At 41.0% G+C, this 27,531-nt stretch overlaps 1 protein-coding gene and 2 long non-coding RNA genes across 3 annotated transcripts; 1 reads left to right on the top strand and 2 right to left on the bottom strand.

Moving 5' to 3' along the window:
* Positions 1-2,699: 2,699 nt before the first annotated feature.
* Positions 2,700-8,719, bottom strand: LOC128804546 (uncharacterized). Its single transcript, XR_008436106.1, has 3 exons — positions 8,571-8,719; positions 3,540-3,627; positions 2,700-2,880 (listed from the first exon to the last, which is right to left on the bottom strand). It is a non-coding gene; the product is annotated as an uncharacterized LOC128804546 (long non-coding RNA).
* A 5-nt stretch (positions 8,720-8,724) lies between these two features.
* On the bottom strand, positions 8,725-11,250 carry LOC128804547 (uncharacterized). The gene is made up of 3 exons (XR_008436107.1): positions 10,883-11,250; positions 9,884-9,988; positions 8,725-8,814 (listed from the first exon to the last, which is right to left on the bottom strand). It is a non-coding gene; the product is annotated as an uncharacterized LOC128804547 (long non-coding RNA).
* Positions 11,251-14,639: 3,389 nt separating this feature from the next.
* LBR (lamin B receptor) lies at positions 14,640-27,430 on the top strand. The gene is made up of 14 exons (XM_053972358.1): positions 14,640-14,715; positions 15,921-16,100; positions 17,520-17,714; positions 19,052-19,135; positions 19,562-19,739; positions 20,303-20,496; positions 21,256-21,310; positions 23,156-23,350; positions 23,958-24,061; positions 24,486-24,611; positions 24,709-24,877; positions 26,084-26,164; positions 26,271-26,393; positions 27,179-27,430. The coding sequence occupies exons 1-14, from the start codon at positions 14,662-14,664 to the stop codon at positions 27,337-27,339; spliced, it is 1,899 nt and encodes a 632-aa protein (XP_053828333.1). The 5' UTR covers positions 14,640-14,661; the 3' UTR covers positions 27,340-27,430.
* Positions 27,431-27,531: the final 101 nt, after the last annotated feature.

The following is a 27,531-nucleotide window of genomic DNA, read 5'->3' as shown; positions in this document are numbered from 1 at the left end:
CCTACCTCTACGAAGCAGTGACTTCCACTGAAAACAGGAAAAAAAGTTGAACTCTGTGAGAATACCTTGTATCTAGCAAGTACTTTCTCCCCTTCCCAGGAGAAGGCAGGGCTGGACGCCTTGCAGCAGTTTTCCTCACAGATAATTAGCACGATAATTGCGATGTGTTTAACACACACCAAGTGTGAGAGGTTGCAGCCTGCACTGATTGCTTGACTTTCCCCTGGTCTAATTGCAGTCTGTCAAGCCAGAAACCACATGTTCATGCTTCGTGCTCCAACATGCAAGGCAAGGTCTGGTAAATGGTCTCTCATGCTCTGAGAGTGTTATTCTCTCTGGTTTTGTGTGTGAGGTTGCTGTGGACGTGGGCTCTGCTGAGAAAAGTGTAATTTACTTTGAGCTCTCTCGGTACTGTGTGGTCCTCCATCAGAGAGGGCTGCCCACAGCCCTGATCTTTACAGGCTGGCTTCATGCACACACATGTGAACTGCTGATTCAGATGGATTTTTAATGAGGGGAGTAAATCCAAGAGTGAAGGGAACTCACTTGCACAGCCTTGGCCAACCTGCTGCTTTGTGGGGCCTGGAGGCTGTTGCAGAGTGTTGGTGTTGGACACAAAAGCACTTGGAGAATATCTCTATTCCCCAGGTGGGCACTTGAAAAGAGCAAACTGTGTGGCCATTTTAATACTGAGAGGTGTCCTTCAGTTAATAATATATTAATAGCACTGGCACAGGGCAACATTTCTCAACTCATACCAGTGCTGTGTCATCAGCTTGTTAGATGTACACAACAAATAAATCCTATTTTTCAGGTAGAATGTGGGAAAATAGGTTTACCTTTGTCTGCCTCAAGTTGCAATTTAGGTGGCTTTCAGATGGCTTCCTCAAAGAAGAGATAAAAGAAATACATATATTGAGAGAGAAGTAGATGCAGGTTCAGAAATCACGTCATAAAGTCACCCAATTCTGGTTCTGCAATCACTGAAGTGGGTGGTTTTATTCAGTGATAAATATCCCCTACAAGCTTTAGTAATAATGAAAGCTCTTAGAAGGGAGAGTTGCAACAGCCACCTAAGCTGTTCCAGATGGAATTTGCTGCTACAATTTCAGTAGATAAAATGTAGAGGAAACTTTGTTTCCTGGAAAAAACTAATTTATCAAGCTAGTGAAACAAAACTTTTTTTTTTTTTTTTTTTTTTTTTTTTTTTTTTTTTTTTTTTTTAGGTCCCAACAATTCCTGGGGCTGTCCAGCTATCAGGACAAGTAAACTGTGGTATAAGAGCTGCACTTCTTTCTTCTGTCTCAGTGAAAGCTTTTCCAAGGGGCCTCAGAAAGCACAGGAGAGGAAGAGCTGGCTGTGGCAGCAGGAAGATGGATCCTCCTGTAAACCCCAGTGAGTGCCAGCTCAGAGCCAAAAACCCTGTAACAACCTGGTCCTGCAGGGGACAGCTGAGAGGCGCGACTTTGAATGAAGGAGAGGGAAGAAACCAGAATAACTTGTGTGTGCCTTTTCCTTCCATGCTGTGAGCATTGCATGGGCAGTTCATCCCTAAAACAAGCTGCCAGCCTGCAGCAGCCAATGTCACCAAGTCACCAAGGCAGGCCCTCAGTGTAGGCACATAAAGTAGGCAGGTGAGGGGGCTGTTGGGATCTGCCCAGTGACAATCACACACAAACTACAGCAGCTGAAATATGTATTCCAAAGGAACATGGAATTATAGTAATACCAGTGAGGCATGGGGTAGCCCACAGCCTCAATGGCTTGTCAGATATGGATAATGCTCCCATGTTTCTTACCAGCACAGTACTCCAGCTTCCACCAATTTAGGTGGAGATCTTATTCTTTCACCAAAACCAGATTCTTCCTAATTGATCTGTGTATTTGTTAATTTTACCCCTGCTATTTTAAAATTATTTTGTTCTGTGTATCAGAGAGCAAATGCAGCCTAGATTAGACTGCATAGACTAGACTGCAAGGGTACCACAGCTGTAAATAAAGTAGCTGTGTTTTGTGCAAAAGATGTCTAATTCATTATAGAGTTTCTCCACTCTGCCTTGTCCAATTTTCCCCCCATCTGTATGGTCTTGCAGGAAACCACCCCTTGAGACCACAAGGTGAAGACCAGAGGCAACTCATCATGATTTTGGTGTCTGTGGTTTCTTTGACAACGTCTCTAAAAGCTATTTCTACTGAGAGGTAACAGCCTGCATTTGAAAAAAAAAAAAATTAAAATCTCTAATTTGTGAGAATGGTCCCAAATCTAAGGCCCTTAATGCTTCAGGTTGGAAACTGGTCTGTATGGTTGTGGTGTCACTGCAATAATGCTGCTCTGGGAAGGGCACAGTGCTCCTTCTTCCCTCCCTGTGCCCCTGCTGTGCCATGCAGCCCAGCACTCACACCCTGAGCATGAAATTTAGGGAGCAGGAATGGCTGAGGGTTTGTTTTGCTCCTCACATGAAGCTATACATATCCAGAGCACAACATCAAAGCTCAGCTCTGCTCCTGTGCTGCTAGTGGATATGTTCAGCAAGTTTGGCTGCTTTGTAATGGGAAAATGAGAGGTGGGAAGAAATATGCAAACAAGTAATGAAAGAAACCGAATAGATTAAAATGAGAAGCTTGAAGTGCTTTTTTTTCCATTCTCTTTTCTTACTTTTTTCTTTCTTTTTTCCTTTCTCATTTTTTTTTCTTTTTTTTACCTCCTTTCTTTTCATGTTTTGTTTCACATTTGCACTGTGCCATGTTCTCAAATGGAATAATTTGCAGGAGCTTAGAAGAAATTGCTGTGACAGGGCAGCATGGCTAAAGACTGTATCTTGACTGTATCCACCCCTCCCTGGAGCAGCTGCTCAGGATGCCAGGGATACAATACTTTTCCTGTCTGAGAAAGAAAACAATAAGGCTCAAACACATGGCTTCTGGAAACACTTACAGGCAACTTCTTACACATTGAATGTGCTGAAACTATAAACTAGATGTTAAGAGGGCTGAGCAGTTTTCAAGTAGAAAGTACTTTCAGGAATTTCAGAGAAGGCTCATAAGCTATCTTTACCATATAAATTTTGTATTATAAAATTTATAAAGTGTTTGTATTGCACACACCCACATATATACATAACACATGGGAGTTTTATATTATAAATCATGTAATTCTGTATAACGGTGTAGTTATGAATTCTACAGCAGTAATATATTGTGGATTATTTACAATATATAGTCTATATAATGAGATAAATGTGCAGTTACAGATTTCTTATGCATTTATAATCAGTTTCTTGCATGTTCATAAGCCTGTAAGCTCTGATTTGTTTAAACTATTGAGTTACAGACAACTTCTCTCCAGTGAATGACTCCATTTCTCCCTTGCCCCTTGGGAGCTGTGACACTGCACATGAAAAGCTATGGCAAAGCCATAACAGCTCTACCATGCTAATAAAAATAAGGCAGAAGAAAGAGGATGAGTAGGCATAAGTCACTAAAGACTAGCAGAGCTCTCATTTTGCAAAGGGAAGTCAGTGGAAATTTTTGGTGCTGACTTATGGACACCTGGGAAGCATGAAGCAAAGCAGAAACTGGGCTCCATTTGGTCTTAAAAGTGGTGATTTTAAGTCCTTATCCCCACCTCTGCAAGGAAAGGAAAGTTTAGACTAGTACAATTAATGGGCAAAGCAACTGAATACATACAAAGTGGCCAAACAAGTCGTATTTCACATTTTTTTCAGTTTTCTGGGAGGTCGTATACAGTAACCAGATATAGACTGTGGTGTGGAGAGGGATTTGATGCTTTGAAAAGAGGAAATTCCCCTCTCCCAGCGAAGGAAACGTGCAGCGTCTCAGAAGGCTCACGGAGCGTTTGGCTGCTGTGTGCAGGAAGAGAAAATCATTTAATTTTGAACTTGAAAGCAAAACTGGGATTCAAGTGAACAGCAGAGCAGCAGCATCACAGGCCAAATTTGCAGTTTGGGTGACCTGCACAGTTCCTTCACTGAAATGTAAATATGTAGGCAAGAAAGGATTTACAGAAAGGACTCTCCCTGAGGTTTTCCTTTGAAGGAATGGGAGAAGCCTCCCCAGATTTTGTTAATCTATGAAATAGACCATTTTGAAGTGAGTGCTGCAGGGGAAAGGGGGAACTGTAAGAGATGCTGGATCAGTAGCTATCTACAAACTGGTTTTAGTGGTCTGAATATTATGGTGCTTCTGAAAAACGTATTTTCAATCCAAGTGACACAGAACATGCCCCCGCCCCCCTCCCCCCAACTCCTTCAGACTCGAAAATGCTGTAAAACCCCAGCTTTGAAGCAAAGCTTGAGGATGCAGTGATGATCTCCTGATTTCTCTTTAGCAGCCCTGGCTTTTTTGGCCATCAGGAGCTGCTCCATAATTCTGCCTGGATTGTATCTTTTTCTCCCTCCGTCAGGTGAAAGCTCATGTAGTGTCTCAGTGCCAAAGTGGCAGGTGAAGATGGAGTGGCTGCTGCACCTCCACAGAGCCTGAACTCAGGCAGTCCAGGAAACAGCTTTGCAGCCACCACAGCTTCACCCATGGCTGGTGCAATGCCGGCAGAGGTTGTAACTGGGGGAAATGTGCTCTGAGAAATGTCATTATATATAGCAGAGAGGAAGGGAGCAGAGAAGTAACTAAGTGAGCCAGGTGACTTTTCAATTGCAGTGCGGTTTTCAGCCCTGCTTGCCCAATCGCCTTTGCACCACGAGGCCCTCCTGCCATGTGCCTTCACCAGGGCCGTGTAAGACAAGTAAACGCCAGTGCTTTACAGCAATAACCTCTGAGCCACACAACAGTGGATTTTTCTTCATGAAACAAGTGAGAAAAAGGGTAAATAACTCCGGTGCAGCACAATGTTATGCACAGTTAAGATCCACGGGTGTTCCAGCAGGTGGACTTGGGCACCACCATGGGCGTGGCTGTTGCAGCAGGAGGGATCCATCCACACCAGGTCAGCCAGAGCCATTTTGAAGGGAAAGCACAATTTAAAAGTGAAGGGAGTGAGTCACGTTGCCTGTTGGCATAAATGCAAACAGGAAGTGTCTTTGTTTTTGTGCAGGGGAGTGTGCTTAGGTCAGGTTATCACTGAGGTGCATTTCTGGCTAGCAAAATAAGGGCTTGCTCCAGCAGTGTGACCATCCTACCTCACAGGGGGAAACAATTTCATACAGTTCAGTATCAGGTACCTAAGGTTTTGCTTTTTGCTTTTAACACTGTATTTAACAACACTGAATCTTAAACCAGCATCCTGCCACCTACTGCTCGTGAAAATGCCAGATGAGGTATGTGCACAGTGGTCTCATTTTGGCCTCAAAACCTCATCAAAGCTTTCTGGGACTGGTGGACTGGTCAGCTTTGCACAGATTGGGAAAAATATCCTGTGAGCCATCTGAATTGCCCTACTGGGACTCTCAGTCAGTGTAACGATGTCTGCACACAGCCAGCTTTCTTGGAGAACAAAGTGCAGTTTCCTTTTGTGTGCTGAACAAACAAACATTGTGTGGGAATGGGTCCTAACAGAATTTTTTAATTTTTTTTTTTTTTTTTTATATCCAAGTCACTTTTTTTTTTTCCAGAACACTGACCCTTGGGAAGGCCTGTGACTGGTTTGTGAAACTCAAAAAGAGGTATTCAGAGGTATTCATGGTGGGAACAGACAACTATTGCAATAATATCAGGGATGGCTCTGCAGTTAAAATTAAGCATAGAAGTGTCTGAAAACTGGCAGTCTGCCTAGTACCAGAATTCATTATGAATTTGGTTTTTAGTATAGTTTAGGTTAGGAATCTTCCTAACTATCCTTTCTCCTTTAATTAAATGAGAGGTCTGCCATTAGGCTCTGCTTGCCATAACTCATGTTTTGGGCTGAGCTTGTCCTGGGTAAATGGGAACACTGGAGAGAAATGGGGGAGAGAGAAAAAGAGAAGACTCCGAAGTATCTGTCTTTGCTGCTTATCTGTCTCCAGGTCCTGGCTCACAGGAACTTTTCACATTGACAGCGTCTTTCAGCAATTCTGTTCCAGCTGTTGGATGCTCAGTGCTTCACCAAGAACCTGGACACAAATTTGTCGTTGTGCTATAAATGGTCCACATACAAAGCCATGGCCAGAGCATACAGACTGTAAAATGTAGGAACATAAGAGAGATTTGTGGAGATGAGGGAGGTGTAGGCTTGTAGATGTAAATTCTGCCCTGAAGCATCTTGATTGATTTACTGAAATTGCTTCTACCAGAACTAAATCTATGTGAACATTTTTTGAAACAAGGATTTTAAATGTTAAACAATGAACAAAGATCACACATATATTGAAGCCCTTCTCTAACACTTATTACCAATACTTCTGGAAATGCTGAACTTGATGCACGTATGCTAGTTTGGTTTTTAGAAATCTCTTCTAAAAAGTAAACACCACATCTGAATCAGTTTAAACCCTGCATCTTCATAAACCGCAGTGAATACATTAAGTACATGAATATATTTCTTAACATGTTATTAGAAATATAGATGTTTAAGTTCAAAGAGTTAATTAATATTTAAATTACTGTGTTTTAAAAATTATAAACAGGACTAGTTGAGCAGGTTTAATCAGAGAAGAAGTAAATTTTATTGAGAGTAGATATGCAGTGATACCAGCTCCTAAAACAAAATATGTGAGCTCATAGTTTTTTCTAGATGCATCGAGCTGATTACTTCATTTATCACTTCTGGTTTAGGCCTGCATGTTTGGAGTAATTAGATTTTTTTTTTTTCTAGAATAAGATGAGAGGTGGGAGGGTAGCAGTAGCACCAAATACAAGAAACAGAATATGAATGCCATGTTAAATAAAATCATATCTTTGGTGTCTGTACCCTGGTAAGAATTATCATCTATTTTACATATCCCAGTGTTATACATATTTGTTACAAATATGTGTCCAAATTTACCCTAGTTATTTTCCTTAAGTATTCCCCCATATTGCAGTGAATTTTTAACACAATTTAGAAAACTGGAGGTGGGTGCAATACTGTGCCTTGATGCAGGGTCTCATTTGCCACTGGCCCAGTCAGCAGCCTCACTGCTGATCCCTGCCTGGCTGTGTCCCATGGCTCCAATGCCTGTCCACCCTGGACCAGCAGCCTCTTCAGCCTGTCTTGCAAATAAATAAATTAGAAATGTTAGTTTCCTCTTACTGGAGGAAATTGCGTACAGTGACAGCCATGAGCATAAAAATCATGCATTGCTTGCAAAAATAAGGCTGGAAAGTCGATGTTGTTTTCATTCTTTATCTATATCATATATATTAATGTGTATTATATACACATACACATGCACATATATACATGTGTACTTGTTTGTGTTGACATTTCAAAGCCTTTGGGCTCTGTCTGTTTTGCATTTGCCACATGTTTCATTTGTTTCTTTTTCCTCAGGTACCAGAGTGCCTTCATGTTTAGGGATGTAACATAGCTAATGTGCCAGAAGTGGGGATTGAGGCCAAGTTTCTCCCTTCATGCAGGGCAGGTTGTCACACGGGAACCAGGAAAAGGTAAGTTCTGTCCCTCCCATCCTGTGGAGATCCCTGCAGAAGTCACTCTGCTCTGTAACCTCTTTCTGAAGACTAAGAATACAGGTTTAAAAGCCAGAAGACTTCTGGGAAACCGCTTCTGAGGCAGCGAGTACCCAGGGGATGAACATGGCTTTACTTTTATTCAGAATAAGCCATTTAAACTTTAAGTTTTCTCTCTTTCTCTAGAATGAAAGCCACTTTCTGTTTAAACATTTACAACTCTTTCAAGGACATAACTTTGCTACGTAGAAATGGGTCTGTATTACCAGTGCTTGGAAATCCTGTAGTCTGTGTTTTCCATAAGCCTTCAGAAACTTGACTGTCCCGAGGGCTTTCTGCTGGAGTAATTTAACAGCCGTGCTGCAAAAATGGCAAGGTAAGCAGCCCAGTAGAAGACACAGTACCCAAAACTCTTATCTCAAGACCCATTTCTTGGAGAATTGCATCAACTTCCCTCAGTCAATAATGAGTCTTCTTTATAAATTCACATACAATACAGAAAGGAAATTTGTTGCACTGTTGTGGAGATCAGCGTTTCAATGTGCTTTTTTTCTCCTTCTCCTGTTTAGAGAACTGGAGTCAGTTTGCATGTATCTGTGTCCCTCTTCTTATTGCTTAGCCCAGCATGGTTGATAGCCTTGAGTATTTTTTTAAAGCTGTTTGTAAAGATAAACATTTTTCACAACTTCCCAGAATGCAAGTGTTCAACTTAATTTGCCCAGAGCAGCAGTGTTTGTTAGCAGGCTGCTCCTTTATAGGTGGGTTGTAGTTCCAATTCACTACATCATAAATGAATATATAATGAGAAACTTTTTCCATGGTCAAGGGTGGAATCCCTGCCTTATTGAGGTCTGTGCAAACAAAACCTTTATTGATTTAGTTAGGTAACATTCAGAGGCTAATCCCAGATCTCCTGCTCCTTAAATAAGAAGCATTCTACCACTGAAAAAAATAGGAAGGAAATTACATATACTAATGGAAATCCCCAAAATGCCTGAGCACCCTCACAATACCTTTAAGAAGTGGATCATCAGCTTTTCAGCATTTGAGAAGCAGAGAGGAGATGGGTTTTGTCCACTTGCAGAATTCAGTCTGCCTTCCCTTCCAGTTATGTTTTGTGATGTGACACAGTGCATGTGATCTTCATCACCAGCTTGGCTGCAGCAGGTAAGTGCTTGGCTTCATATCAGGAACACAGCTGCCAGCCAGGAATTTTCCTCCACTCTTGCAAAAAGTAGATATATTTTCAATATGATACTAGACAGAAGGAGAAATGATACATATATATATATATATATATATATATATATATATACATATGAATTTGTATATATGGCATATACACATAGAACATACACACACACATATATATACATAGATCAATATATATGAATACACGGGTTGTTTAACAGACTATAAAACCCACCACGCTATTGAGTCTTATGGGTGTTTTCTTAGCAAAGGCCTAATCAGGAAACAGAAGCTTATTACCCCACCCACCCCAGTAGCCTCTGCTAAAGCCATTTATCAGAATGTTTCTCAACCTTCTCGTGTTGGCAGCTTTAGGTTTTTGCAACTTTTTAGGGGTTACAGGTGATTATGGTGGTGCTGGAGTGATGGCCGGACTAAGGGACATTGAAGATCTCTTCCAACCTTGATGATTCTGGGATTTTCATTAAAATGAAAGCCTAGGAAATTATTTTCTTAGTTTTACATTGTGGGATTAGGATGCTTTATTAGATCTTGGCAAATTTCAGACCTGACTTGCAGCAGATCATTTTGGTGGTGGTGATGCTGATTGGATTTCACATTTGTCCCATTCTATGGTTGTCCCATAAATATTTCTGAAATAATCTCTCAAGTGTATCGCAATTATCACTGGCAGAATTGAAATAAACAGTCTGTAGTGGCCCAAGAGCTTTCTCATCCAAGTTGAGTATACAATCCCAAACCCAAACCATTTCTCTGAAGGCAAGTTTATTCTCTAAAGGAGACTTCAACTGAAACCCTTCATATTTAAACATATTAATTGTAGGCCTCTCCTGCCAACAAAAATGAAGCAGGCTCATTCCAAGTAATATCTGCTGTAATTTAGACTGAACTGCTGAAAACAGTTCTTAACATTACAGTTGTGAACTCTGTAATAGTAAATAAAGTAGAAATGTTACCTAAAACCAAAATATTCATTATCTGAAGCCAGAAATCAAGCTTCACTTGCACTCTTTTCTGTAGTATATTATCAAATGTCTCTTAGGTAAAGTTGAATGCCTTAACACAACTAAAAACCAAATTTATTCTGACTGCATTTATTACAATTTATGCTTACATGTGGCTCTGGTTTGACTGAGTAACTTTTAAACTCCTGTAAACATCTTTTACTGCATCATGTAGTGAAAAATGCAATGAATGCTTGACAAACTAAACTGGACCTCTGTGGTACAAAAATAGGGGAGATACAAACGGAATTTAAAAAGAATTGCTTGAGAAAATTAAAAAAAATCAAGGATAAGATAAGCAGCATGAATAGTAAAATATATCCATTTTTTATAATTCACTCAGGAATTCCCATTTCCTGCAATCACTTAGAGCAAAAAAGCTTGACATACTCTTAATTCAAAAATCATAGCTAGAAACTTAAACCCCAATAGAAATAAACAAACAAACCAGCAACAGCAAAAACAACCCCCCAAATATAACAATTGTGTCTCAGACAAGTTAAGCTCATGAGTACTGTGGGGCCTGTTTATGTCAGTTCTTTTTGGCTATGTTTTTTTGGTCTGGGATTTCTTCCCATTTTTTATTTCATGATGTTGCTGTTGTTTCAGGGTTCTTTTTTTTATCTAAGATTTTGCTGTGTCTGCACGGCACTGGCAGTTTTCTGTACAGGACAATGGTGGTCTTGTCTTTAGGGAATTTCCCTTCATTTAGGAAGATTTATTAGGACAGAGCATCACTTGTTAGCCAAATTTAGAAAATTTGGGAGGTCCATAAAAGTTGTGTGGACACAAACACTCGGTATTTCACTCTTAACACTTCACCACTTTTAAGATCCCAGCACTGGAAACAACTAATTTGAACACTAAACCGCAATGTTAAGGACGATTTGTTAACTTTTTCACAACACATTTTGTTTCTGCCTGCTCAAGTATTGCTTAGACTTCCTGATTTCAAAATCTGACCAGGAACTCGAATGGCCTTTCTGGAAAAGTTGCCCCAAAACCACCTCGAACTACATTGCACACTGCTGTTTTGTAGCCCCTTTTTTATTTTCCTTTTGGAGAGAGTGGGTGTTTTTTTTACCGCACTTTTATTACCGTATTTTTACCATATTTTGGCTTTGTCGCGTGCTTGAGGTGCAGGGCTGGAGGGAGCACAGCCGGTTGCTCCGTCAGTGTAGGAGCAGTCGCTGCCTCGCCACCTCCGCCTTTAAGGCCTTTTAAATTTTTCTTTTTTGAGAGAGAGGGGATGTTGTTTTCTGCATTTTCTACCACATTTTGTCATTGTTGAGTGCTGGAGGTGCAGGCTTGGAAGGAACACAGGCTGTTGTTCGGACAGGGTAGGAGTACTCGCGATCTCGCCGCCTCCGGCGCCGCGAGTGCTCCGTAAACAAAACCCTCCGTTTTGTTTACGCGGGCGGCGGGGCCTGGGTGGCGCAGGCGGTCTGAGCCTGCCCCCATCACCACGACAGCGACCTTTCCGCCCCGCTCTCCCTCCCCTCCCGCCATCATTCCCCGTGAGGAGCGGGGAGGGGGGGGGGGGGGGGCAAGCGCGCCCCTTTCCCCCCATCCCCTCACGCGGGGGCGGGGCGGGGCGCGCGCCCCGGGGCGGGGAGGGCGGACCGCGCCATCTGCCGTGCAGCCAATGGCGCGCGGCCACCCCACGATTCAAACGGCGCGTCCCGGCCAATGGGCGCGCTTGGCGGGCGGGAGAGGGGGCGGGGCCGTGCGCGCGGCCGTAACCGTCGCTCGGCGGGGCGGTTGTTCCCCTCAGCGGAGAGCGGCGCGCGCTCGGGCCCCGCTCCCGCCGCTCCGCGGAACCGCCTCCGGCCCGGCCCGGCCCGGCGCGGGCGGGCTCCAGGTAACGGGAATGGCGGCGCGTACGGGCCCGGGTACTGCCACCTCCCCTCCCCCCACCCCCTAGCTTTTCCTTGGCGGCTTTCCGGGCGGGAAGCGCTCCGGCCGATCGCTGCGGCCGCGCTCGGGCCTCGCTCCCGGCGGACGGGCGGCGCGGGCCCTTCTCTCGGGGCACCGGAGGTGGCGGGGCCGAGCCGCCCCCGCTTTGTTCGGCTCCGCCGCGCCGGGCTCCGAGCGGGAGTAGGCCGCCGAGGGGCGGTGCGGCCCCTCCCTTCCCCCGCGGCGGAGGCCCCGCGCCAGGCCCGGGCCGCGGGCGGGGCGGGCCCGAGGGGCCGGGCCTCCGCCGGCACGTGGGGCCCTTCCTGTCAACACCGCCCCGCCGCTCTCGGGCCCCCCCTGCGGAGATCTGGTTCCTGCCGCGTCCCCTCCTTTCGCGGGGTTTCCGGTAGAAAGCGTCTTAGAAGGGAAGATCCTCTACTCCCAGCCCGAAGGTTGATGGGTTGTTGTTTTTGCCTCGAGGCTTCTTGGTGCTTGTTTTTTTAGTGGTGAAGTTAAGTTGGCTTGGATAGGAATAGGTGCTTCCACTGTTCTGAATGTGCACAGCTAGAAATGTGGAGAGAATAGTGGTGTTGCTGAAAAGGTCTTCCACAGCTCTCTTTGGTGAATTCAGTAGTAACTTTCCGTGTATTGTTAGCCTTGACTGTCAGCGTTTTCTTTATTTTCCTGCATTTCTTTTTGCATTCAAATGGCTCTCTCATCAGACATCCAGAACGTTATCTAACAGTGGTGACATGTCAGAATTAGTAAATGGAATCACTGAGTGTGTGGGAGCTTTGCTCTTCCAAGAGGGAAAGATTGTTGAGTGTTTATTTATTCTTAAAACTGTGTACCCAACTTCTACTGATGGGGTGTGATCTCTGTGGCTACAAGGTAACTGTCATCAATTTCTCCACACTGAAATATCTTCCCACATATCTAGTGAGTCATTAGGAAGACCAGAAATGCATGCATGGGGCAATACGTTTCTCAACCAAGTTTCTTTTTAATTATTTCATTCATGTCTGAGTCAGCAGAAACTTTTATTCTTTACCAACTTTCAAGCTCCAGGGAGATTGGCATTAATTGGCTTGGCTTGGTACAGGATACAAAGTCCTTTTGAGCCTTTCTCTTCGACTCTAGATTCCTAAAGAAAAATAGTAATGTTTCAGAAAACACAAATTTAATCTCCTGAGTAAGTGACTAAACTTGCAGTCAGGTGTCTGTACAGTGCAGGGTTCATTGTATGAGATAATTTTCTTTGGATTTATGTCTTGAAGCCCTGGGAATTCAAACGTTTCTGCAGAGCTACTGGGACTATTAGGCTGATGCCAGCTGATACCATCAAAATTATCAGGGGTGTGTAGAGCTTGAAAGAGCAGTAAATTAAAAATATAATCTCTAAACAGAATTTTTTTGGAAAGACTTCCTGTCTTTTCTCGATGCTGGTAATTGTGTTTGTTATCTGAGCAGATGAAGGCTGCCTTTAAAAGGTGCAGCTTTTTGAAGTGGGATATAAGGAATGAGGGTTGCAAACCTCCCTCACAGGAGGCACTGGGGTGCAGAACAAGTTGATGATTTTTGATAGGGTAAGAAGGTACATTTACTTATTTTAATGTTTAATGTTTGAGCTTATTATTAAACTGTAATATTTAAGGAAAAGAATGGAAAAATACATAAATTTTCTCATTAATAAGATTGTTCATTACTTTTGAGTCAGAAGATATTTCCACTTGTTTATTTGTTATTTTGAAATCTCATATTGGTATCTACCTGAGGTTGAATTACACGACATGGATTTAGCTACAGGTCTTTCAACCACATCTTTCAATTTTTTAAAAGTAACTTCAGCTTTTGAGAACAAGATTGGATGAAGGGAAGGTCCTTCTGCCTTTCACAAGAATTAAATAATCACATTACTTTTTCTTTGGACTTTGTGTTTGCATACAAAACTGATGGATTTTGAAATCTGGCAGAGAATTGCACTTTATTATCCCTATGAAATTGTATCTAAATTCTGAAGTGGTTGCTATAAATTGGAAAAAACAGTGTACGTGTCCTCAGTAACAACTTCATGAAAAAATGTTACCCTTTTTGGAAAGGATTTACCCTCCAAAATCCTGCTTTTTACAACTTTGTGTGAGGATGGGCCAGCCTTATCCTGTTCAGGCTCCAGGTTTGCAGCTGATGCCTGAGATGCTGCAGGTCAGGAGCAGAAAGAGTTGGCTGGGGTGTAGGAAGTGCAGCAAGCAGAGGGGAAGTGAAGTCATGGATCAGGGTATGACATCTGGGGACAGCTCTGAGTGCACTCGGGAGCTCCGTGTTCTGACTATTTAAGGAAGAGCGGGAAGAAGCTGTGGCTGCAAGAGGCTGGCAAAGAGCAGTAGTAGACCTGGATCTCCTAAAGAACTGCCTTGTGGGTGAGAAACTGGGCAAGGAGACAGAAATGGGGATTGAGATCCGATTTAGGCAGAGGTGGCGAAGAGGAACCGGGACTGGTTTGGTAAGCAAGGGTAGAAAAGGCAGAAAATCCACAAAGACTCCAAGATGGAGGGTCAGGAGAGAATGGAAAATTTGAAATGAAAATATATAAGTCATAAGAAACAGGGCTGTGAATTTGAAGGGCTTAAGCTGACTGGGATAAAAGACAGTTGGAGGAGTGAGAGTTCAGAAAGAATTGGACAGAAGCAAGAACCTGGGACAAGAAACATGAGTTAGAAGGCAGAAGAGCTGGAATAGCACGTGCCTAACAAGCACAGACTAGAATTCATAATTTTTCTGACTGGCAAGTGTCAGTGAAACCAAATTATAAAACTTTCTTTTTCTCCTTCAAATATGCAGCAAAGGAGATGGCCAGATGTTTCTGGTCTGAAGCAGTTTGGAGTATTAGTAATAAAATCCATATGAGGGAATTCTGCTGTTTTTTTTTTTTTTGACGTGGACAGCTACACAAGTATGAAATCTAACAGCAGCAGCAATATCAGAAAATGCTAGAATGAATGTTGATTGTAAAACCACACTGAGCACCATCCTCCAATGTGTGATGAAGGTCTGTGATTTAATATTAACAGTAGTTTTCCCCCCAAGGATCTTTTCACTGCAGTTTAGTTACTATGTAATGATTAACTAGTTAAAGACTTGTATTTACCTTGGTTTGTGTGGTTTCACTTATCAAATTTATAAAGCAAACAAGTTAAAATGAAATGCTTTGACACCAACTTTTTGTCGTTTGTGTCTTTTCCCTGTCCCTGCCATCCCCTCTGAGTTCCTGTGTTGGTTGTACTACAAATGTTAGTGTATATTGTACCTTAGTTATGTTAGTGTATATTGTACCTTAGACTTTTAAAGTAGTCTCACTTGATACATTGAGATTAAAAGTATATTCTGCTTGGGATATCTGTTTTCAAAAGACAGTGACATAACACAAAGCACTATACAAACAGTTCAAGAGGACTTTACACTTAAAAACAACTTCCTCTAAGTTGTAGTTGTGGTTGTTCCCAGTATGTGGTGGAGTGAACCAAGGGTAGTAGTCACTTACACCACATTTTGGTAATATCAAATAAAATCCTGGTGATGCAGATGAGGGATAGAATTTAGTTTTTCAGGTTGCTGTGTGATTGCTCTGATGTTTCCAGGGCATTAACTGGAAAAGGCATAATGCCCTGGAAAAAGCATTATGCCCTTGTGCTGAAAAGGTGGAAAAGAAAAATATTGAACCCAGACAGGAGCTTAAATTCTGAAGTTTCCTAACTGTTGAGTGTTTGGAATAATAAATTGAAGACTGTAATGTGGCTGTAAGGTTTGAAGAGATTGGTGATGTTTAATGTTTAGAAATCATCACTTCTGTAATTTCTGTAGAACCACAGGAAACAAGGGTTAGAGGACGCTTCAGTACCATGTAATTTGCATTTCCCTCTAGATAAGATGAGCTTCATTATGTAATTTTGGTCAAAGACGTGCTTTGCTTGATGATGGAGATTGTATATCATAGTTCAGTACTAGACTAATACATCTAAATGCTTTTCCAGAATGTGCAACTTCAATCTTCTCTCTATTTTAAGACTATTTATTCGATCAGCTGTTGATTTGGAAAAGAGATCACTGCTTTCTTTTCACCCAGCCTTTTCCCTATTTAAAGTGGGGACTTGTTGTAAATGTCCCCTTTTCAGTTCCATGATACAGAAGGAGAATAGGGGAAAATGAAGCCTAATGCTTAGCTGTCATGTGGGCTGACTTGATTTATTTTCTAAGGATTCTGTTTGGAAAATGCCAAGCCGGAAGTTTGCTGATGGCGAGGTGGTGATGGGCCGTTGGCCGGGAAGCGTCCTGTACTACGAAGTACAAGTGACCCGTTATGATGATGTTGCTCATCTTTATACTGTCAAGTACAAAGATGGAACTGAACTTGCACTGAAGGAAAGTGATATAAGGGTGAGTACGCATGCATTTAATTATCAGTACTTCAGCTTATGACTGGGTAGTTATTTTGCAAGTTTTTGTTAACTGTGTCTTCAAGGAATTGGTGCTAAGTAAAAGTTTCTTCCTGTGTGACACCTCAAGCAGAAGCTCAGAATGACCTCATCTTTGAAGCATCACGGTTGTTTTATTTATGTAAAAAAATGTAATATTTTTGAGGAAAACCAAGTCTGATCCTTCAGGAATTCTGTCGCATGATTTTTCTTAAAAAAACTGGTTTGGCTGCCTTACAAAGGTAGTAATCAATGGGTTGATACTAATTTGATGGTTTTCCATCTCTAAATAAGAAAGTTTGATAAAAAATGGGAAGATGCATTTAAATGTCACTGTAAATATAAGCAGTGCACGCCCTTCAAGCACCTACTTAAAAATCTGCAAATGGCTTTTATTAGTTCAGGTCCTTAAAGGCTTCATGAGGTATTTTGCTGTATTTGTGACAATTACAAGCCCTTGAGAAAGGTTCATGTCATATAAGCACATTCCTTCCTCTTTACATATCATTATTATTTTATTTTTTGTTACTAATAAAGGCCTTTAAAACTTCATAGAAGTTTCAGTTGAAAATGAATAATGCAGGAGGAGAAAACCCTGTCTGAATGTTCACTGTAGTTCATTTCTATGGCCTGTTCTGAAAGCTGCATAGGTTCAAAGCCAGCTTGTATGTCTTTATGTGAACTATAGTGTCACTTGTTGGTGGCAGTGTCCATGCCCAGTAACTGGCCTTCTCTTTTGGGACCAAAATGTTTCTGCCTTGAGGTAGGCAACTGTTTTCAGTGTTGCACAACTTTCTGACTTTTTACTTCTGTATGCAGGTTAGCAGACTCAAGCTGGGAAAATGTCTTTCTTTGTCATGAAACATTTATGCATTAGAAAAGTTGCATTGTGGAAATTTTACATAGGGAAATCAGCATCGTAGACTTCAGAGAAATCAAACAGTGCTTTCGCGGAGTAAACTGTTTATGAAATTACTTAGCAGATACAATGAAATTATTAGGCTGACTTGGGCTTTTTTAGTGTTGATTTGCTTTGTGTTGCCTCACACAGAAGATGAACCTTGCCATGTGAAATGCATTAATAGCTTACAGCATGGTGCTCATTTTGGTGGCTTACATCCATAGCCTGATTTCTGTAGCTTCAACAGGAATTGCCAGCAGCAGTTGAACTTGGAACAGGCTTGTTTGGAAATTGCCAGCAAAATGAATATTCTGCAGTTGCTCTTTCTTAACAGCCTCTGTAGAGCATCAGTAGAGGAAATATGAGACAGATCTATAGAAGTGTATACCAGAGTCCTCATCACAACCCCCCCCCCCATGTTCCTAAAATTGTTCTCTGGGACATAGCTAAGATTTTGCTTTCTTTCCATTTTTCTTTTAGTCGCAGTCATCGTTCAAGCACAGGAAGAGCCAGTCTTCTTCCAGTTCTCCCTCCAGAAGAAGTAGCAGCAGATCTCGCTCTCGCTCTCGGTCTCCTGGCCGGCCAGCAAAGGGCAGACGTCGTTCTGCTTCCCAAAGCAGGGAGCACAAAGACGACAAAAAGAAAACCATTCAGGAGACCAGCTTAGCTCTACCGGTATTAGTTTGGTTTGTTGGTGTTTTGTGTGTGGATTTGTTGGATTTTTATTAAAAGAAACTCTTGCTATTTGTGAAAGATTGGTTTTATGCAGACTGGGTTTATCGTTGTAAAAATCAGCTGCAGTTCCTGTTCCCTTGGACAGCATAATTACCAGCAAAAGTACATCTCAGAGCTGCCTTTTTTTTCTTTAGAAATTGGGTTTCTAGCTTGCAAAGTTTGAGGAAATTCTTGAGAGGTAAACGAAGGTTATAAAGTTCTGCTTTAATTTGGTGATACTGCGAACTTCTCAGAATCCAAACAAACACAATTTTTTTAATATTTAATATTAAAGTCATTGTTAGCCACGTGCTTCCACTTGTGAAATGGAGCAAAGGAAGTTACCTTACTTTTATATATGTTCATTTGTACGTAGCCCGTAGGTATAAGGATTTGAAATAAAATGAGTTCTGTTAGCATATACAGTTGTTGGCAATAGTAGTGGAAAACACGCAGTATGGAATATTTAAGTATGGCCTTGCTGATGGATAATATTGAAAAACTGGTTTTATCTTAAAAACTAACCTGTATGGATTTCTAAGTTTACCAATATCTGGTGGCCAGCTGAAATTTATTAGGTTTGTTCTTAGCATTTTTGTGAAGATTGAGTGCTAAAAATGGTTCTGGTGATCTTTAAGTGAAGAGGAGTAGAGGTGATGTTTCTCTATGAAAAGACAAACAGCACTTCTTCTGCCTCTTGTGCCCTTGAGATGGCTTCTCACTTGCCTACGACACAGTCCCTGGAACTGGAAATGCATTCTGCTGATCTGTTGAAAACAAACAGGGTTCAGTTAGGTTTCAGCTAAACTAAACAAGATTAATATAAACTAGCTGGATAGGTTTAGTAAATTGCTCCTCTTAGGCACTGAAACAGTTGTAGGGTTTGTTTTGCAGTGAGCTCCTTTGAGCTGTGTCATCCAGTGCCCGTGGATCACAATCTGGTTTTAAGTAGTTTTTTAGCCAGCAGATACTGTTTACTTTTTGTACTTTTAACCTTTTAGGATAAAAGGTTAAAAAGTCTTTGGTGGTTTTGTCCTGGCTTCTGTCTGAGGAGTAGGATTGATCTGTTGCCTCTTGTAAGACTGGAAAGACCGGGTTCTCTTCAACAAAACTTAGTTGAACTAAAACATATGAGTCATGTCTTCCCAGAGCTGTGTAAGCTAGACTCACAAGAAGAATTTTTATGGGAGAATTTATTTCTTCAAAGGTATTTTATGGAAAACCAAACTTTCAGTTCTGCAGAACAGTGCCATATATAGGACACTGAAAGCTTAAACTGTGTTTCTTGTTTTGACCAGAAACCGAGTGAGAATAACACCAAAAGGTACAATGGTGAACCTGAAAGTACAGAAAAAAATGCCACATCCTGCATCATCTTGGAGGTAGGAACACAGGATTTGCTCTTAGCTTTTTGTCACATTCCTAGCTTGGCTCTCTCAGAGATTCCTAGAATAGGGCAATACAATAATCAAGCAGAAATAGAAGGCAACATAAAACTTAGAGGTTAAGTTTGCTACAGAGAAAGCGATTTTTTTTGCTTTAGTCCTGATTGGTATCTAGTGCCCAGGCATATGGCAGAAGGGAAAGGGGGAGGGTGGCAATGGATGATCTGTACTGGAAGTGCTGCTGATCTGTAATCATGGCCTAATAGGTTACAGTGCCTGGTTTTAGCAGTCTCTTTATATGAATAAATAATTGTATATTGGTGTTTTACAGTGAGTAATGTCCTCTGAAATACAAAATATTGGACTAAAATAAAGTAAAATCACTGGGAGACTTTTTAGTAAGTTATTTTTATTCATTCACAGCAAAAGTTAAAACCAGACCTGGAAATCAAGCATGTGCTTGAGCAGTACAGTTTGCGTTCGAGGAAAGATGAGAAGAAAAAAGAAGATATCTATTCAGAGAAAAAGACTTTTGTGGCTGTAAAACCAATTGAGAAAGTACCAACAAAAACAAAGGAGCTGGAGTTTGGGGGAAGAATTGGTATGTGTGTGCAAATTGTCTTAATAGTTGAGAATTAGTACTATTTTGTGGGTTTTTACTTATTCACCATACTCTTGTGTCAAGAACTGCTTTTTGGGCCTTGGCTGCAGAATTCAGAGTAAAATTGTTGCGTTTCGCTTGATTTGGTGCCAAAGAACTGTTACTGCATTTGGTTCATATGTGCAATACAGCAAAGATCTTGTGCCATCCCTTGCCACAGTGAGATTTAAATATTTCTAGATTAAATGAGAATAACCAGCAAAGCTTTTATCTTTTCAAAACTTAGGTGCTTGAAACTTGACAGTAAAGTATTTTTTAGACAGTTTTTGGGTTATTTTTGACATGATGCAATGAGTGTGATCCCATGGTAGATGACCTTGTATGGGAGTGAGAAGAATGTCTCAGTGTCCTGTTACATGACTACGAAATTGCTGTCTTGTTCGGGAGAAAATAATGAGATCCTCTTCTTTGTTACTTAATACTGACCTTTTTTAGTGAGATTGAAAGTGTTTTTTTTTATTTTCTGTACTTACCTTCTAACATGCCATGATGTCTGTTTACAGGGACCTTCATGCTGATATTTCTCCTGCCTGCTACTGTATTCTACTTGCTGTTGACGTGCAAACAAGATGATCCGAGTCTTCTGAACTTCCCTCCTCTGCCAGCACTTGAGAGTCTTTGGGATGGGAGGGTGTTTGGTGTCTTTCTTCTGTGGTTTTTCCTTCAAGCTGCGTTTTACTTCCTGCCAATTGGAAAGGTAGGCTGTTGGGAGCAATTGGGTCTCTGTGGGCAGCTAAATTGTATTAGGCTGAAAGGTGGGGTATGTTCTAAATGTAGTGAGTTTGAAAGCAGTTTAATGAGTTTTTCATAATAAACTGGAATATAGCTGCTGCATATTTCTGTAAGCTTAAAACAGCACAGTTGGTTAAGAATTTTTGCATTTCAGAGCCTTTCAGTAGAGAGGGCTGAAGACCTTTTATAGGCATTCAGATCAAAGTGCGGATAAACTTTCCTTGATAGAATTCTAGAAGAATTTTAGATATCTGACTTCTAATTTCACAAACTATTTCGATACTCAGTTTCTTATGGATATCCAGCACTTTGGAATGCAATCCTCATTTACAGGAATCTAGCCATATGTATGTATATCAGGCAAAGAGGCTCTCCTTTCCTCTCTTGTGACTTGAAGGTTAGTGTCAGATTCTGAAAGGACACTCTGAAGTAGATCAGTCATATTTTATTGCTGTACATGTTCACAGTGATTGGAGAAGTTCTGCTTTCTTGAAGCTGGTTAGGAAGAGGTTTATTTTTAAAAATGTTTTTATTTAAAACTGCTAATATTTTTCATTTGCTATCCAGAGTGTGTTTTTCAGAACAATGCATGAGCTTCAGGTTTGAGTGTGTCCAGCTGGTTGCTTTGACTGAATGTCTTTCTGACAGAGTTGAGCTTGGTTTTCCTCCCTTGAAGGGCGCACAGAAAATACTTTGTTGAGCATTTATATTTTATTCTTCTTAGGTTGTAGAAGGCCTGCCTCTTTCCAGTGGCAGGAAACTGCAGTACCGGATAAATGGTAAGCATGTTGCAGTTATTCCTAAACTGGTTCCATTGTGTGATTTGCATGCTTAGCACCATAAAATACAAATGTTGAAAGATGTGATTTGACCAGAGTGCGTATCTGTTGTAAATCTTGGATAAAATAGGATGAGCCTTTTATTGGAGAAAGGTGGTTAGCAGTCACCAGGAGCTAAGTGGCCCAGGAGCAAGACGTGACACTGTATAGGGGTGGTAGTGGAATCCAAAGACTACATTAAAAAGCTGAATTTTGTCATAGTCTGGTAAGATACACCATTTTAAAGCTGGAATAGGGCTGTAAGTAACAAACAAGGGAAATTACATCCTGCAAAAGTGAGTCTCGTTGAGGCTGTCTCATGCCTGTCTTGGTTTTGGACTTTTGTCTATAGTCATTCCATAGTGCTACAATTCTTTCTGCATTCTGATAAAGGGAGGAAATAAGCTACATAATTTGGATTATCAAAAAAAAAAAGGCATTGTCTTGGTGCTTCGAAGGCTAATTTTAAAACCAAATTTAAAAGCCTTCCTGAGGAAAGGTAAGCACAAGGAGGCACTGGGCACAAAGTGAAGTACAGGAGGTTCCATCTGAACTAGACCAGATGATCTCTGGAGGTTCCTTCTGACCTCACCCCCTGTGACCCTGTGAAGGGATCCATAGAAAGTCCTTAGCTGAGGGCAGCAGTGACCTGCCTGCTCCTGTTTGGGCATCTGTTGTATTGTGTTTTTATATCTCTGTAACAGTTCTGTAATGGTTTGCCCCTTCACCCCCCATTTTCTCCCAGTGGTTCCACCCCGAGCGTTCCGGTTTTTCCCTCAATGCCAATCTCCCTGAAAGTGCTCAGTCATTCCCCTGTCCCCTCCCTGGTACCCTGTCCATCACTCCTCATCCCACTCTCCCAGAATCTTCCACCTTGGGCATTGAGTGAGTGGATGAGGACCAGGGGTCCCTCCCTTAAACTTCCCCCATTGGTTTATGTGTCTGTCTGTCCTTCTGCCTTCCACTCCCCCGAATCCCTCCATTGGGTGGTGAGCGTCCCTTCCCCCTGGTTACCGCCCCACCCCTATTTTGAGCTGTTGCGAAAGCCTCGGGGGCATACAGTGGCATTCGGAACTCGGATTAGATCTGAGACTTTTTCCCTGGCCTTGAGGCCTTGCGTCGACTCCCTCATTACCTCCTCGGACGCTGCCTCTCCTCCATACAAGGTAGACAGCGCAGCGCTCTGTCTTAGCTGCTCCCCGAATGTTCTCGGGAAACAGGGGAGTGTCCCCTGCAGCTGACCGTGCCTCTGCTGGGCAGGCAAACCCAGGGAGCTTCAAGAGTAGGCACGGTGGCAGGCATCAATCCATTCTGCATGAAATTATACTCTCAATGTATGCAAAAGTTCTTGTGTTCAAGTTTTGACTTTATAAGTAATTTTAATACTTTATTTACTGCTGTCTGTATCAAGGTATATATAAAGATAATTCAAAGATGAGAAGATGGTTGTCTCAGCTGTCCCACAGATAAGACTTTGTGACCTAATCTCATTATCTATTAGTAGTGTCAGTGTCCATTTTTCCACCAAAATCTGAAATTGGATGCTATGGCATAAAAAAATTGTGAAGTATTCAGTGTTCCTGCCTCCTGTCCTTTTGGTGAGCGCAGTTTCAGGGCTTAGAGTCTCTTAGTTATATTGCTGTGCCCCAGAGGTTTGAACCATGGGATGTCCAAGATGTTACTGGATATGGACGAGTATTGGAAGAAGTAAAAGTGCAGAAAGATTGGATTAGGTAGGTCCTACTAAAATGATAAATTGGGGTTTTCTTAATTTTGACTAATATGTCTTTCTTCTACATCCTTTAGGGTTTTATGCTTTTATTTTGACTGCTGCAGTTATTGGAGTTTTATTGTACTTTCAATTTGAGCTTCATTATTTGTATGATCACCTCATGCAGTTTGCAGTGTCAGCTGCAGCTTTTTCTTTGGCACTGAGCATTTATCTGTACATTCGATCCCTGAAAGCACCTGAGGAAGAGCTAGCACCAGGTGGAAATTCTGGTGAGTTAGAACATTCTGGATAATTTCTTTCCAGTTGTTTGCTATAATTAAAGGCTAGATTTGGGGCTGGTTATTATAATACTGTGACTTTTTGCTCTGCGAAGGTGTTGTGGTTTTTTGGGTTTTTTTTGTTTTTTTTTTTGGCAAACGGTCGCAGATATCATGAAGTCGGCATGGTATTTTCTTTCTTGTGCACATTTTTGATTTATGGGTAATTGTCACAGCCAAAGGGAATTATTTTTCCCAGACAAAAGCAATTAAATAGGAGAAAATGTAAAATTAATTAATGCCATATGATCACGATAGGATTATGTTCATAGATACTGTGATGTGAGCTTCAAGATATGGCTGAAAATAAAGAACAAGTGTCAGGGAGAACTTCTAAAGTGGTTAATCCTCCTAATCAATAAAATATTAGGGCATCTTAAAATACAAATTATGTAGATTTTGTTTTGTATTTTGCACTTTTTTTTTTTGCCAGTCTGAAGGCTTTTAAAAATTTGTAATGAGAGAACATTAGTGGAAAGTGGGATTTTGTTTATGGGGAGGAGTGTAGTGGCAGATAAAAGCAAGAGTATTGCTAACAGAGGTTGTGTCTTATCTGCAGGGTATTTTATTTATGATTTTTTTACTGGACATGAATTAAATCCTCGTATTGGTAGTTTTGACCTCAAATACTTCTGTGAGTTGCGTCCAGGATTAATTGGCTGGGTGAGTCAGTAATCTGAGTTATTTTATTTGCTTAAATATTACATAGAAGTTTTTTTTTTTACACACACACACCTATAATTGATATTAAGGATATATATTTATAAATACTGTATAAATAGTTATAAATATTGTACTGAAGAACAATTCCACATTGCTAGTTTTTAAATGACCATTTTTATTCACTTGAAGGAAATTTCTTGTTTCTTTGTTTTGTGGCAAATGAAAACCTATTTTAAAGTATTCATATGTTGAGGTTATACAGCTTCAAAAATGTTGTTAGTTGCAAACTGACTTGTGAAATAGTTTATTTTTTTTTAACTTAAATGTTAGTCAAAAATACCTATGTTAAAATGTCCTGTAATGTAATAGAAAATAGCACTTTATTTTAGAAGTAAATTTTTAAAGAGAATTGTTTCTAACCTAGGTTGTTATAAACTTGGCAATGCTCTTGGCTGAGATGAAGATCCACAATCTCAGTGTGCCATCCCTGTCCATGATTCTTGTGAACAGCTTCCAGCTTCTCTATGTGGTGGATGCTCTTTGGAATGAGGTCAGTGCCAATCCCCTTCAAGTGTTTCCATTTCTAATTACACTGTTAAGAGAAGGAGGCTTTGGAAATGCTAAAATTCCTTCCTCCTTGTTTCTAGGAAGCTGTTTTGACTACAATGGATATTACCCATGATGGATTTGGATTCATGCTGGCGTTTGGAGATCTGGTGTGGGTTCCATTTGTCTACAGCCTGCAGGCCTTCTACTTAGTGGGTCATCCCACCACAATTACTTGGCCTGTTGCTGCTGCAATTACTGTTCTGAACTGTAAGTTACAGCAAATGTAAATGTTCCTCTTGGTTACAACGTAGTTCTGATTATGTTTCTTAAGAGATGGGAGGTGAAGCTTTAGCTCAGATGCAGCAGTCATTGTCTGGCTACTGTGAAATACAAAGAATATAATAAAATCTTATTTTAGCAAATGAAGGATAGGTGAGGCTCTGAACCCCTGATTGTTCCGTTGAGAGGCAGTTCTAGGTAGGTGCTGTCTGGAGTTGAAAAAGTGACCTAACATATTTTGAATTTAATAGATGACTTTTTAAGTCAATTTGAGCAACTCATTAAAAAAAAAAAAAAGTCAGTACCTTGTTGGCTACACTCTACTGAACCTCAGGAAAAAGTAACTATTTGCATCTCCTTCCCTGATGACCATAGTTGCAAACTCATGTCAGTAGAAAACACCTTTTTTCATCAAAGCTCAGTGCTTTGAGAAAAGATCTCATCTTTAGGCAACCTTAAATTTGCACCAACATAGCCTGGTTGTCCCTGTTATCTGACTAGGAAACCCAGAAAAACCCACTTGTATTTTGTAGACATGACAAAGAATTGGAAAAATGAGAAGACATGCAACTTAATATGTGCAATACTGAAAAACGAAATAATTTTTTCATCTTCACCTAATGTTTTTTCTTGGGTTTCTATTTTTTAAAAATCATATCTTTATTCAAAGTATGTCGTGATCATCTTTTTTCAATGCAACTTTGGGAAAAGCAAGTTTAAGCTGCTGTGTGAAAATTATGGGGGATATGAATTTCAAACCCAGGTAATTCATTGCCTGGTTCTTTTATTATCATGATCTTGTAAATGAGTTGTCAGTTCATGGAGTAGGTGCTGTAACAAAGTGCTAGGCTGCAAAATAGAGCTGTAATCATACAAAGTGCAGCACATCACCGTATGTGAATTTCAAACTCAGTCTTACATTAAAAAAACTCAGAGATGTAAAAGTAGATGTGAAAATAAAGGTTCTTCAGAATCTCTTCAAAGTTACTCAGTAACAAGAAGGAGCATATGGAATGCAGATTTCCAGTGGCATTTCTGTCTTGTTAGAACTCTGAGAACCAGAAACTACCAGTTGAATCTCTGGGGAATAGACTTTGATGCAATAAGTGTGGCAAAGTGCATGTGAGTCCTTTTGTTGAAGCTGAGAATACTGGAAAATACTGAAGGTGCAAAGTACATCATGTTTATTTTTAGGTATTGGATATTACATATTCCGTAGTGCAAATTCTCAGAAGAACAATTTCCGGCGGAATCCAGCAGATCCCAAATTGGCCAGTGAGTACATTTTTTATTCCATTGGCTAGGATTTTATTCAATGTCTCTTTATAGTATTTAAGTACATATTTCAGTCACTGCACTGACCACAATACTCTGTTCCCAGATCTGAAATTTATACCCACTGCAACTGGAAAAGGGCTTCTTGTCACGGGTTGGTGGGGTTTTGTTCGTCACCCGAATTACCTCGGTGACATCATCATGGCTCTGGCATGGTCCCTACCCTGTGGTGAGTTTCTGAGACTAAAGTGGATTTTAGCAAAAATGCTTTTGTTTTGCATCTGTCTGGGTTTGAAATGCCAAGTGGTAATTATTTGAGATAGTAAACCCTATTGAATGGCAGATTTCTATGTCATAATGCAACACATTTTTACTTCCATGTTACCCTTTCTAACTTGCTGCAGATTTGATATATACTAAAGATTTTACTCATCTTTCTGACACTTTGACATTCAATAATGATGGGACTTACTTGCTAATTAGCTGTTCTTTAATTTTTTTAGGGTAGTGAGTGTGTTTGCAGCTGAAGTTCCCCAAAAGTGTGAGTTTGCTTGGAGACAAGGGCCACCACAAACAGGGATAACTTGAAGTGAAAGATATTTAAAAGAAAGGTCATCAGACACAATGAAATTATCTTTCAAAGTGTTTGTTAGTTTGTGTTCCTTGTACTGGGACCCCAGAGGTGGACACAACACTCAGGTGGGGTCTCAGGAGAGCAGAGTAGAGTAGTGGGTTAGAATCAGAACCTCCTGCCACAGTCCTCCTGATGCAGCCCAGAATACAGTTTGCTTTTTGGGCTGCAGTCTCACATTTCTGTGTCCTTTCCAGTTCTTTTCATGCACAAGTCAAGTGGTGTGCTTTTGCTATTTGCATGTGTTGCACTGTCGCATATTCAATGCTTTAGTATGAAATGCTTCAGCCTTGAACAAGTGTGTGTCACCAGCTTTGAACATATTAATAGCTACCACCTCTAGATTTTTATCCTGTATCTAAGTGAACTTTCTCCCTTTGCAGGTTTTAACCATATTTTACCCTATTTCTACGTCATCTATTTCATCTGCTTGCTTGTCCATCGAGAGGCTCGTGATGAACACCACTGTAAGCAGAAGTATGGCTTGGCCTGGGAGAGGTATTGCCAGCGCGTCCCATACCGCATATTCCCCTACATCTACTAGAGCACTCCAGAGGCCTGATGGGCAAATTACTACTACAGATAGATTCCTTGCAGAGAAAAAGATACCTCTTACCTTTGCACTTGGTCATTTGTTATTTAGGCTTTTAAAGAAAACAAAACAAACAAAACCCGACCAAACGTTGGAGTGCGACAAAGGTGTTACAAGTAGACTTCAAGATGTGAGTTATGTGAA

This window comes from Vidua macroura, chromosome 3 (assembly GCF_024509145.1).
Source record: "Vidua macroura isolate BioBank_ID:100142 chromosome 3, ASM2450914v1, whole genome shotgun sequence".
In the NCBI taxonomy this organism is placed as follows: domain Eukaryota; kingdom Metazoa; phylum Chordata; class Aves; order Passeriformes; family Viduidae; genus Vidua; species Vidua macroura.
This window is presented reverse-complemented; position numbering and strand designations above follow the sequence as displayed.